Source organism: Lissotriton helveticus, chromosome 11, assembly GCF_964261635.1.
Source record: "Lissotriton helveticus chromosome 11, aLisHel1.1, whole genome shotgun sequence".
In the NCBI taxonomy this organism is placed as follows: domain Eukaryota; kingdom Metazoa; phylum Chordata; class Amphibia; order Caudata; family Salamandridae; genus Lissotriton; species Lissotriton helveticus.
Window position 1 is genome coordinate 1146139989 of NC_136072.1, and position 13906 is coordinate 1146153894.

General features: G+C 47.6%; 1 protein-coding gene across 3 annotated transcripts in view; it reads left to right on the forward strand.

Moving 5' to 3' along the window:
- TRMT2A (tRNA methyltransferase 2A) overlaps positions 1–13906 on the forward strand; it is a 106808-nt gene that overhangs the window by 46899 nt on the left and 46003 nt on the right. For all 3 annotated transcript variants that reach the window (XM_078667920.1, XM_078667921.1, XM_078667922.1), the window contains exons 6-8: positions 267–382; positions 1239–1356; positions 13153–13275. In XM_078667920.1, the coding sequence (XP_078524046.1) occupies positions 267–382; positions 1239–1356; positions 13153–13275 (357 nt within the window). The remainder of the gene's footprint in view (positions 1–266; positions 383–1238; positions 1357–13152; positions 13276–13906) is intronic.

Sequence of the window (13906 nt, forward strand, 5' to 3'; positions counted from 1 at the left end):
GTGTAACCAGGAGAGATGGGAAATATTGTGCTGTAACCATGGTGACGATGTATGTGTTGTCTTGAAATAAAAATATTTAATTAAAAAGAATAATAATGTCTTCAAAGACAGTGTCATTCTCTTCATCCCGATGTTGAGATGTGCATTGCCAAGGTGGGACCTAGCATGCCCAAGGCTACTACGACCACAGTAATGACAGTTATCAATAGAAAAGCTTCCATTGAATAAGTGAATTCAGCCAGATCCCTTTCAATTATTTATTTTAGAAATTAAGTGAAGATGATTTAGCAGACTTGAAGGCAACTTTGTCAAGATTCTTCATGGAAGCAGAAGGCAAGCACTGCGGAGTGACCTCACTTTATTTTGCCAGAGAAGGCCAAAGGTATGTTCACTGTGCAGTAGTGTGGTTGTTGCCTGTAATACGAAAATATCTGTACTTCTAATCTCCACGTCACTTTCCATTCCACCCACCAGCTGTCTTATTTAGAACATCAAGAATCATTACTTTACGTCGCCAATAGCTCTGGGGAGATTGAATACAGTTTCCATCAACCATGTTTATTGTAGTTGACTCGTTTATAGCTCTGAAGTCGCGTTGGGCATCTTGTGAATTTCACAGAGTAATAAACTACCCAAAGAACTCTCTGAACTAATTCTATGGCAAGTTAAATGCTCCTCAAGATATTAAGCATATTGTAAACTTAATTTAGTTAAAGACCTGGAACTGAGCTGGTCACTTTTAGTGCCATGATGATCCCAGGGGCAGACCTTTTGTCTTATTTTTCATTAACTATAGTGGCTGATGAATATCTCTGAACCAAGATTGAGGCTATATTTAGTAGCAGGGTATATTTTGGTAACTTGATGGAGGCAGCAATTTGAAGCTTAAGTTGCTAAAGTGAATAATGTGTTCAGCCTTATTTAACAATCTGTATTAAGAAGTGCATACAGTGTCCACTAATATTCTCCAGGCTGATTGGTGTCTGTTACTGTCTCTTGGCACACAGATTGCATGTTGGTGTGCACACTGGCCCCCTCATCTGTTAAATGCCCTTTTGTATACTGGTATTTCAGGCCCAGTCCCTGCTTTTATTGCCTGTCTTTGAACTGTGAGTTCACTCCAGAGCTTCCTCATGCAAGTGTTCTTTGCTCACGTACTTTCTCGTAAGACCTACACCTGAGTTAGTATATACTCACTGCCTCCACTTTATATTCTTTTTTATCTGTGGTCCCTCCAGGAAATCGCCAAACGATGAGGATGTGGCTTCACGTTTAGAGCACGTAGCTGGAGCAACCTGCATTCATGAAGAGCTCCTTGGCCTTCGCTTCCAAGTTTCGCCACAAGCCTTTTTTCAGGTGTGTTTCAAGACAAAAGATATTCTAGAATAGATGTTGAACTCCTCCCCGCCTGCAGTCATCATACAACAAAGTGTGGCATAGTACTCCTAAAATACTACTTTTCAGAGGCTTAGAGAGAACTGAAGTAATTTCTCTTTTGTACTACTTTTCATTAGCCTGGTACTATAAAGTGTTGCCTCCTTGAGAACCCTTTTGTATGCTTCGCAAAGTGTATTATTAACAGAAATAATCCTGATGTAAGGACTCTGTGCCATCTGCAGTCTGCTGCTTTTGTCAGTAGCATGCGTTGCTACTTGCTTTGTTGTCTCGGCTTTAGCCACAAAAGAGTGCATTGTTTACATTACAGGCTTTGGCAAAGGACATAATAAAGAATGTAGAAAGCAGTCAACTCTGAAAGAGAAATGAATAAATAAAGGGTGCAGATATCCGCTGTGGGAGGGTGAGGTAGTTTATTTATAGATCAACATAGTTGAAAAGGCCACATTTATCAGAGAAGACAAAAGTTGTGTTAATACTTCATTAAGAAGTCACTTGAAAGTTTATACCTGCCTATGTAGTCTGCCCTGTTACCTGCCTTTTTAAAGCACAGCACACTTTCCTTATTCTCTTGCCCTATCTTTGCACTAAAGTCCTGTAGGTTATCACTGCCACTAAAAACGAAAAGTTTGTCATTGGATTTATAAAAAACAGTCCATGGCCATTCGTCAGGAAGTACTTAAGACAATCGTCCTATACAGAACACTTCTTTGTGCCCTGATCCCCTTTAAGATTTTAGTCTGTAAACATGACAAACCAACTGACTTGTTGATGTTCTTGTCTTATAGTTTAGTGCCCAAATCACTGCCAACACAGTGGCTTCATCTACTGTTTTTCATCTTGCGCCCTGTTCTTTCTACACAGCACCTCTAGTTCGACAATATTAAAAAAGATTCTAAATGGTGGAGATGTTGATCACCAAGGGGTTCTGAATGACCTTTGATCACGAGACGGAAGCTTGATTTGTCTAGGATGTCAATCCAAACCAGAAGGTGTAAATACCCCCTTTACTCACAGTTCCCATCTACAATTTTATGTTTTGTATGTGTAGGAAACTGGCTCTGTATATGTTATACCAAAATAATGTGTAGTGTGCACAGAGTCCAGTGGATTCCCAGAGGTATAGCAGAGGCTAAGGTAGATAATACCTTACTCTCTTTTGTGGTAGCGTGGTTGAGCAGTCCGCCTTATCGAGGGTAGTGTTAATGTTAAGCATTTGTTATACATACTCGGGCAAGAAATGCTGTCACACACTCAGACTGACTCCAGACCAATTGTTTGTAGAAAAGTTATTTTGTGGTTTTATTTCTAGAACCAGGAACCAGGATTTACTTCTAGCAGAGAAGTTAAGCTTTTCATAGAATGTTACTTTCCAAAATACAGTGAGCACTGATTTTGTATGAACAGTCAGATTACTTTTGCAGTTGAGAAAATGGTTTGTAAGCTGTTAAAAAACACTTGAAATTACTTTCAGCATACCTTGTGATTACTTTTCTAGCTTGGCATGAAACAAACTACTAACGGTTTGAGCAACATAGGGAATCAGTAAACAGGTTATCTTTTCAAAGGCACTAAGTTACTTTTGTTGTAGTACAAGACAGTTCAACACTGAGGAAATCCACCATACAGTCCTATGGAGAAAAACTAAGTGTTAAGTTTACAGGAAAGTAAACGGTTTTGGATAAGGAGTTTTAGGGGGAAGAACCAAGGTTCAGGTTGGCACTCAAGGGGCACCACCAGCACCACTAGGGCGACCGGATGCAGAGTGCAGGGCACCAATGTTAGCGAATGGAGCTGGGGACACCTTGTTTGAGGTCTGCTCACAGGCAGGCCACTCGGTCATGGGGGCAAGCTCCTGGGGTTAAGGTGAGGGCAAAGGGGGTCCCAAGTTAGCACCAAGACTACACCACCAGCGGTTCAGGGGCAGCAGGGCGCTTAGGAGGTGTCGGGAGCCCAATGCAATCCTATGAAGGTTGCTGGTTTTGGAGTTTGGTTGCAGATGTGGTCCAGGAAGTCTTCCAGTAGGAACCAACAGCTGGACAGGTAAGTAGAGATGTCCTTCGATGTCAGGACACTTCTGGATCAGATCACTAGGACACAGGTTTGCAGATTGCAGGGGTACCTTTTGATGTCAGGAATCTGCTTACCGGTCAGGTCACGGTGAAGGGGGGGGGGGGTCATCGTGAAGAGGCTGCAGGTGTCGACACAGAACCTTGGAGGTGACACCCTTGATGGTTAGGAGGTGGGAACCTCCATGGGACCACTTCAGGATGGTTGGACCCTCTGGACATGGGTAGTGGATGACAGGGGCAGCTGTAAGTCGTGGAGCTAGGTTTCTTAGTCTCTTGTGGACAGGGCCGCTGTCCTCATGAGTCTCAAGTCTTTATTGAAGTGGTGGATCAGCCCTCACCAAATCTGGAGGCTGCTGATCCTTTTTGGAACCATTGTTTACTTCAGAGATGCAGGCAGGCCAGTAGGGCTGGGGCCAAGTCAGTTCACTGCTACAACCTCTTCCAATCTTCTTAGGTCGTGGAGAACTGCCTTCTGGGTTCAGGGCTGGCCCCTAAAAACTGTATTTATGGGGCATTTTACGGGTCTCTAGGTCAGTAGCCAATTGGCTGCTGACCTTAGGGTTACTACACACTTGGTGTGCTCACCCCATGTGGGGGAGTGGGTACAATCCCTAACCCTGATTGGAGCATGCCTGCCAACTGCAGGATGGTGGGCAGTGAAGAGTGGGCTTCACTCGCCTCTAGCACCTGAGGGATGGGGCTGGCAGAAGTGGGCACCCCTTCTGGGCTGCTCTAGTTTTTCCAACTGAAAAGAGGGTGAGACAGGAAGGCTGCCTACTCCTGATTGGAGAGGCTGGGGATTGCTTTGCAAAGGCGTCAAGGCCTTTGAATCTGACCTGCCACAGATGGCTCTTCCTGACTTGGGGGAGGTGTGAACACCTCTGCCCAGGAAAGGGTTTGTTTCTGGTCCCAGGGAGTGAAGGCTCCCACCCCAGGGGTCCAAAAACTTCCCTTATGGTGGCAGACTATTGGTCACCAGTCAGGAACACACTAGAGGCTGATTTGGTTCAGTGGTCCCTTCTAGAATTCAGGGGTCCCCTCTAGAAGGTACCCTTGAGTACAGGGAATAATGCATTTGACACTGGAATCAGTGCAAGTTTATTATTCTAAGATGTTTGATACCAAACATCCCAGGATTCAGTAAAGTCAATATGGTGCTGGGAAACTCGTAGTGACCAGTTTTCAGACCATATACTCAGTATTGCTTTACGGGGCACTTATAATATCTAAGAATGGCCTTAAATATTAGAGGGGATTGCCTGCTCATGCACATAGGTCCTCACATGAGGGATAGTGCACCCTGCGTTTAGGGTGACTTACCTAGGTCTCATGCAGTGCTGGGCAGGCATGGCACACGGTGGTGTGTGCCATGTTGACTCTTCACTTTTAGCTTCACCAAAACAATCAGGCTGCAATGGCAGTGGTGCATGTTTCTGGTGAGAAGTATCTGAGGGTAGCATAATACGTGCTGCAGCTCTGAGGCCTTTCCCTGGCTACCATGCCCTTGGTACCATAGGCACCCCTTTACACGGGACTTGCAGGTGGGCCAGAGTTGTGCCAGTTGTTGAAACAATGATACCATTTAGGGAAAGAACCCAGGTCCAGGGTCTCTGATTAGTTGGGACCCAGGTCACACACTCAAAGTGCATAAGACATCTGGCAAAAAGGGTGGGGTTACTGCAACAGAAACTCGTTTTCCTACAGTATGGTTTCACGTTTCATTTTTCTCAGCTGTAAGCAGTTGTGCACGTCCTCTCTGAAATTCATGTCAGTGCAACTTTTAATTCCCTGTCAGTGCTGAGTTGCAGAGTCCTGCAGCTGACGGGTAATTTCATGGGTGGCAGAGGCTGATTACTGCCAACGTTCTACCACATCACTCTGGTTTTTGAGGTAGAAAAAGGCTTCTCTTTTTCCAATATTTTGCTGTGATCTCTTGAGAGCCAGGAAATGGAGAGTAAGCAAATGCTTCCTCTTGAGACATAGTGATAGTGGGAACCAACTTTTATTACCACTGTTGACACATTATAGCAGTGATTAACTATTCATAATCTCCTACTAGAGAATGATAGATGGGTAACATTGAATTACTAGGATGTTTTTTACGGAAGGGTTCGGGGTAACATCAAATAGACAAAACGAGTGAAGCTTGAGTTGTCTGTGATGTTATTCACAACCCCGAGATGAAAAACATCTCCATTATTCACTTTTAATACATCTGTATTTTTGTGGTACATGCCCCCCTCAAATTATTTTGTCCATGCTTTCAAAATGTATGAAAGGGCAGAGGAATAATAGGGGATCCTTATATAAAGAAGAGAAAAAACTGGCCTCCTGCGGCCCCACTGCCATAGTCATATACCCCCCCCCTATTGACCTATACCATCCCTCTTTCACAAATGAATAAATAAGTGCATTGCTTCTGCCACCCACCCACCATCCTCTTTTTAAACCCTCCCTTTGCGTCTCCCAATTTTAAAATAATATACCTGACTTGCTGGCACCCTCTCACACTACCCTTCTCATATACCATACCCTGGCCCAGACTAGGGAGGAGAATACCTGGCTTCTTGCCCTCCTCCCCGGACCTCAAACTGAAAAATAGATGCCTATCCTCCTGCAGCCCACTGAATGCCCTTCTGCACCATCCAGCCTCATCCCAACCCATAGGTGAGCTCTAGCCAGCACTGCAATAACAGCAGCTGTAAGAGAGGCGCTTGTCAGTGTGGGTTGATTTCTCCTCTCTGCGCAGGTCTGTAGAGACTCACCTGATTGGAAAGAAGGTGACTGGTACAGGAATACTGCCACCTGCGTTCTCCATGTCTCTGGAACCCCATAAAAGACAAGTTGCCGAGATATGAAGGACAAACCGCTACGATTGGGTCTCTGATTAAATTTGAGATCTGCCAAGAAGCAGTGGAAGATGCTAAAGTCCATGTCAGAATTATTGGGGAATGGTGGGGAACATCCAAAAACTGTTTCCTGCCTGAGGGATGCGCTGCGTAAGACAAACTTAGTTTCAGTAATGGGAAAATCTGTTCGTTATGTTGCACTTTCCAGTAAACCCTTTACTACTGCTTAACAAAAAGCACCCTAGGTGATGACTGCAATGACACATTTTACTTACCCATAGACACTTAACAGCAATAAATAAACATATAGGCAGTAAAACAAATTCAAGATCACAATTTGAAATGTGCTGTTTAGGCTAAGTGTTTGTTTCCAAAATAAATTAATAAATCATTGGTGTGTGACCCCAAGAAGTACTGCTGGTTCTTAGAAACAAGAACAAATAGCGGTTAACTAGTTTGGTTACAGTCTTGCTGCTACCAATGATTTAGGTAAGTAGTGAGCCTGCTACATACCTAAACATTTGGAAATAGCAAGTAGGTATCAGATGATGAAGCATGCCATTAGAAGTGGATGAGGGTTACCTAATTTTTAAAGAAATATCTTCACATGTGGAATTGGAGACTAAATAATTCTTATCTTTCTCTCCGGTAACTTCCTATAGAGAAGGACACAATTTTCAGCCACCTCCCACAACTACTCATGCTACCTGATTTTCTTCTCCAGCCAGCGGTACCGTAGTCACTTTTTGACTAGCATTTTTTTACTTTTTGTTGACAACTTTTTCAAGTAGTTTGCTTCCTGAATGACAGGAATGTCACATCGGCGGACCGGCTTCAAACCTTGTAACTCCTGTCACAAATTGATGTTGGTTACGGACCCGTACCTTGTGTGACTGTGGTGCCAGGAGTGCGACCACGACCCGAAGTCGTGCTCCGACTGTCAGGCCATGAATCTGAAGTCTTTGCGGGAGTGGTACCAAAAGCTTCTGGAGGCCCGGCAGTCAGTTCTGCACCGTTCAAGGTCCCGGACGAGAGGGAGGTCGCGGGGCCGGTCGCAGAGTCATCACCAATACTCATCGCCAACACTCTTTTTCTAAGTCTTCGGGTAAGTTAAAGCACAAAAAGAAGACAAAGAAGCACCGTCGCTCTTCGCGTTCTCCCTGTCCATCAGCCCGACGGGATGCGGAAGGTCGTCGTCCTTCGGCTCCACCTGCGGAGCCTACTGGGTCTGCTCCGAGCTTCCCTCCCTTCCTGGGAGCCGGAGCGACCCCTGTCCAACTTCGTAGTTTTAACAAAGCCCTCCATTCCATCTTTGGGCAGCCTGACGGCGCGCCTTCGGGCCCTGTAGACTCGGCTGGGGGTTCTAGGCTTTCGATGCCGGCGGTTTCAGCCCCGGAGCCGCAGGGCCCCCAGGGATCCAGGCCTGCATCCGGATCGGCGCCGGTTGACCTTACCACACCACCTCCGGCATCAAATCCATTGACGACACCTCTGCCCTCTCTGACGCTGGTTGTGTCCCCAGCCGGCGTCGACCCGGCCTTCTCAACTTGGAGCCGGACTGGCATAGACCGACGCCGGTACGGGCGCCAACCGGTACTTTTATACCGCTGTTCTACCCTGGTGTTCCTTATCGCCCTGAGTGGCAGCCAGAGAAGGGTGACGACTGGGACGGGTCTGTTGACCCTTTGGCAGACCAGTTGGATGAACCGGACTGGAGAGAGGAGTTTGGTGAGGCTAGTGATCTGGACACCTCCCCAGACCTTTGCATCTTTTCTCCCCCTACCGTGGCTACTCTGGAGGGAGCCTCTTACTCTGTGGTGTTGTGTAGAGCGGCTGAGGCCTTGAACCTTGAGCTTCCTACGGTGGCGGTCAGGACAAACCTCCTGATCGAGGTGTTTTAACCGGCAGTCGCCTCTTCGGAGCCCCTGCTGCCGTTCAATGAGGCCCTCACGGACATCCTTCTGGGCACTTGGTCCAAGCCCAGCACAGGGGCTCCTGTGGACAGGATGATTGCCCTGGCACCGCCCGGCCCCGGGCGACCCCATTTTCCTCTCCCAACACCCTATCCCTGCTAGCTTGGTGGTCCAAGCCTCAACTTCCAAAGGCGCGCTCCCTACTGCTCCCCCAGATAGGGAATCCAAGAAGCTGGATCATTTTGGGAAGAAGATGTTTTCTACCGCCAACTTAGGACTGCGGTCGGTGAACACCGCAGGTTTCTTGGGCCGTTACATCCACTCTGTGTGGACACTGTCACGCATGTGCTGCCAGAGTGCCAGGATGAGGCCCGGGACGTTCTCTCCGGTGCAGTTGCTGAGGGTAGAGATGCAGCGCAGTTCGCCATACGATGTGGGCTGGACACTGCTGACTTGCTAGGCAGGACTATTTCAACGTCAGTATCCCTGAGACGCTACGCCTGGCTGAGGTCCACTGACTTTTCGGGCGATGTCCAATCGACTCTTTGGACATGCCCTTTGATGGCCATCACTTGTTTGGCGACAAAGCAGACAACGCGCTCGAGCGCTTTAAGGATTCTAGGGCTATGGCCAGATCCTTGGGCCTCGCTACCACCTCTCGCCCCACGCAGTCTGCTTTTCGGCCCTTTCGTGGCTACGGAAGGGGTGCCCCACAACATTCCACCCAGAGCCACAGGCCTGTGCAAGCTGCCCAGCCTCTGTGCCGCCAGGAACGCGGGACCCAGCGTTGTGGGCCAGCTGGTGGGCCAGTCCACCAGCGCCCCCTCTGCAGCAACCTCCAAACCTTCCTAGTCCTATTTTTCAGGGCCAGCAGTTGCCAGGGGGCGGTAGGATTCGCCATCACCTCCCACACTGGCACAAAATCACATTGGACAGGTTGGTTTTGCAGATAGTCCGAAGGGGCTACTCCCTCCCCTTCAAAACTACCCCTCCCTCTACGCCACCAACACTCCATCGCATGTCGGAGGATCATTTGGCCCTTCTCCGTCAGGAAGTTACGGCTCTCTTGGCCAAGGGAGCTATCGAGCGAGTCACTGTGCCAGAAGTTGGTAGTGTTTGTTATTTCCACGACTTCCTAGCACCCAAAAAGGACAAAGGCACGCGTCCTATCTTGGATCTCCGGGACGTCCACTGCTTCCTCCAGAAGGTAAAGTTCAAAATGTTGACATTGGCTCATATCCTGTCCGCCCTCCACCCTGTAGATTGGATGGGAGCGTTGGACTTGCAGGACACTTATTTTCACATCCCCGTCCTGCCTGCCCACTGGCGTTACCTACGGTTCACCGTAATAAATGAGCATTTTCAGTTTACTGTGCTCCACTTTGCCCTTACCAGCGCCCCTCGGGTGCTCACGAAAGTGATGGCGGTGGTCGCAGCTCATCTGCGCAGATCAGGGGTTCCAGTCTTCCCCCTATCTCAACGACTGGCTGTTGAAGGCGAGTTCGCCCAGGCTGTTGTCTCCCACCTCCAGACTACGGCAGACCTCCTGCATTCACTGGGGTTCACGATCAACGTGCCGAAGTCACACCTGATTCCCTCTCAGAGACTCCTTTTCATCGGGTGGTTCTGGATACAGCGCAGTTTCGGGCTTATCCTCCTGAACAGCGAGTCTGGGATATTCGGGCCATGATTCAGATCTTTCTGCCTCTATCCCGGGGTTTCGATCCCAATGACCCTGAGGCTGCTGGGCCTCATGGCCTCCTGCATCCTGCTGGTGGATCATGCCAGGTGGCATATGCAGGCTCTGCAGAGGGACCTGAAGTTCCAGTGGGCACAGCATCGGGGGAATCTTTCTGATTGCATCCAGATCTTGTAGGGCACTGCACACCAATTGCACTAGTGGCTAACGAACCGGGATTGGGTCAATGGCAGATCCCTCTCCCTTCCCCCAACCAGAGTTCACAGTAGTGACAGATGCATCATTTCTGGGGTGTGGCGGCCACATGGGGGAGGCGGAGATCAGAGGCCTCTGGTCTCCGGTGGAGTCCGGGCTACACATCAACCTTCTGGAGCTCCGGGCGATTCGTTCGGGGAAGAGTAGTGCAGGTGTTCACGGACAACACCACCGCCGTGTGGTACTGCAACAAACAAGGCTGGATGGGGTTGTGGATCCTATGTTAAGAGGCTCTTAGCCTTTGGACATGGCTGGAACATCAGGGCATGTCCCTGTTGGTTCAACACATGGCAGGTTCACTGAACGCCGGGCGGACAAAATCAACCGCAGGTTCATGATGGATCACAAATGGCATCTTCACTCAGAGGTGGTGCAAGGTCTCTTTCAGCAGTGGGGAGTGCCTTGGTTAGATCCGTTTGCCACCGAAGAGAACACGCAATGTCAGCAGTTCTGCGTGTTGAAATTTCCAAGGCGGCACTCGCACTGCAACGCATTTCGTCGCTAGTGGAGTTGTGGTCTTCTATATGCCTTTCCGCCTATACCACTTCTGCCCAGAGCGCTGAAGAAGATCAAGCGCGACAAGGCCCAAGTCATTCTTGTGGCTACGGACTGGGCACGGAGAATCTGGTATCCTGAGCTATTGCACATTACCATCGATCCTCCGATCCAACTGCCATTATGGGAGGATCTTCTGTCGCAGCAGCAGGGGACGGTATGCCACCTGAACCTATCCAGCCTCCACCTCCTTGCGTGGAGTTTGAGCGGTGAGAGTTGACAGCTATCAACCTTCCTCCCGAAGTCTGTAATGTAATCTTGGCAGCCAGGCGTCCCTCCACTAAAACGGTATTCGCCTGTAGATTAAACAAATTTGTGGCCTGGTGCACAGCAAAGGCTGTGAATCCCCTTTCTGCCCCTCTACCAGAGGTTCTCCTATTCATTCTTTCTTTGGCCCAGCAGGGCTCTCCTCTGGGCACCATCAAAGGCTATCTTTCGGCCATTTCAACCTTTCTTTGGCTTCCTGATCAGCCTTCTCTTTTCAAGTCCCCTATTGTAAATAGATTTTTTAAGGGCATTACTCACATCTTTCCTCCTATTCCCTTCATAATGCCCCAGTGGTACTTGAATCTGATTCTGATGTACCTTATGTGTGCTCCTTTTGAGCCATTACATAATTGTCCTCTCAGACTCTTGACTCTCAAGGCTGCTTTTCTGATTGCCATCACCTCTGCTTGCAGGGTGAGTGAGCTTAAGGCTCTTTCTCCTAACCTCCTTTCCGTTCATCCGGACAAGGTTGTCCTTCAAACTCGACCTTCTTTTCTTCCAAAGTGGCTATATCTTATCACATAGGATATACCATCACTTTGCCAGCTTCTTCCCGCCTCCGCAGCCTTCCAAGGAGGAAGAGAGCCTCTACTGCCTGGATCCAAAACGTGCGTTCTCTTTTAATCTGGATCGCACAAAACAATTCCCGGTGGATGATAAACTCTTTCTTGGCTATGTGGGCGCCAAGAAAGGTCGGGCTGTGCAAAAACGGACCATCTCTCGTCCTTTGCATTAAAATCTGCTATTCCTTGGCGAAAAAGGAGCCTCCGGTAGTACTGTGCGCTCACTCCACCAGGGCGACGGCAGCCACTACTGCTTTGTGACGTGGAGTCCCCGTCGGTGACATCTGCCAGGCAGCCACGTGGGCATCCCTGCACACATTCACAAAACACTACTGTCTGGACAGCCAAGTCCGAAGAGACGGCCTCTTTGGCCGTTCTGTGCTCCAGTACTTTCTGGTGCGAACTTGGTTTGCAGACCCCCTTCCATTGTTTGTATTGCTGGGGTATCTATTCTAAGGTATGGAATCTATAACTAATAGTCTCTTTCAGATAAACAAGTTACTTACCTTCGGTAACGATATATCTGTAAGAGACATATATTAGTTATAGATTCCTTACCGCCCCACCCATCCTCCCGTATTCTGCAAACTGACTTCTAGGGTAAGGGACTCCCTTTTAGGGCCCTAGTTCGGTGCACCAGTGTTCTGTATCTTGCATGGCTCTGCGCTTCTGGTGTGGAATGTTGTGTAAAGAACTGACATCAGCCCGCAGGGGCGGCATCTAAGTGGATACCGCCACATCATCCAGGCGATCACAAATTAACGCGTAGTCGACCGACACCACCTACTGACGCGCAAGGGTACTGCTACGAAAAAAAAATCAGGATCCAGTCTGACGCCTGGGGGTAATTCTAAGGTAAGGAATCTATAACTAATATATGTTTCTTACAGATATATTGTTACCGAAGGTAAGTAATTTGTTCTTTACTGCCTGCCCTGTGGCTCTACATCCTTCATTTCTCTTAGTGATGTAAACCAGGAAAAAATGTAAAGTTCTATAATATGAGTGCCTAAAACTTGAACATGTCTGTCTGTTGTCGTCTCCCTACTCTACCTCTATGCTGTGTCTTGTTCGCTTGTCATAGTTTTGTCTCTTTCTCTAACCATCTAAATATCCAAACCTTTACCTCTCTACTGAATGTATGTGGTGTATGTTTTTCGAGGGCTTGTTTGTTCATATATCTTAATTGATCCCGGCCCAGCCTGAGTAGTCAAAGCCGTATGTTTTCCTTTGCATATTGGTAATAGATATGATCCATGTCCTCTATGAATACATGACTGCAAGTAGCAGAATTTACAGAAAAAGGCAAAACTGTGTGATCCACAAATACCTGACACAGCACAGCATCTCAGATAAATCAGAGTAGTGCTGTGTGTTCTGGAAAATCTGATGATACAAAATGATGTCCCTTGTGACATTTAAAGATTAGAACACTTTGCTCTTTGACCTGTAAGAGCTTGTGCCTGTCTAGGCAGTGTCTGGAGATACCAATGGCTTTAAAGGAATGCAGTGTTTTGGTCTATGTGGTTTTCCTTCCTCTTCTGTTATAACCGGCTGTTTGTTTGATGTGACCGAAAACCATAGGTGAACAACCAAGCGGCTGAAGTCCTGTACTCGACTATTGGGGATTGGGCTGAGCTGAGTCCAGCAAGCACGGTACTCGATGTCTGCTGTGGCACGGGCACAATCGGCATTTCCCTGGCAAAGGTGAGAGTTAGTTGTCTTATATTTTGCAACAAGTGGAATTACTCAGTGCCTTATGAGCAGAAGTTGTTGAACTCGCAGATAGACTGTTTTTGAATGTGTTGTTTGGTAGTATGGGTAGGACCTGGCACCTTCAAGCAAAGGTGGTCAGTCCTTCCACAAGTCACATCTCGTGCCTGCCATTTGGAGGATATCAAATAATCTTCCTAAACTCCATTCATCTATGCCCCACCTGCTTGCCTTTCCTTTCTGAGCACATATGTTTTGTAGGCTTGCCTATTAAACGGACTTGTTTCAGGAGCTCCTGCCAACTTTACTCTGTGCAGTCCTATCTTTTTTTTTTGTTATATACTCAGGTGAAAGAACCTTTCTGCCGGATGCTCCTTGTTCCTTTTTTTCTGCTTTGCATCTGACTTTCTCCTTCCTCACTGTGATGCAGGGACACAATAGTGACCAATCCCTGGCTCTTGCAGAAACCTTCTCTGAGGATTCTTGTCCTAAATCTTCCTGGAAGAGGTTTTCAAGGCATTAATCAACTTATCAAAAAATGAATAAAGTCAAGTGTTACAGACACTATGTTTTAAAATTTAGCGATAATTAGAAGCCCACAAGCAATCTTGTGACTCATGTCCCT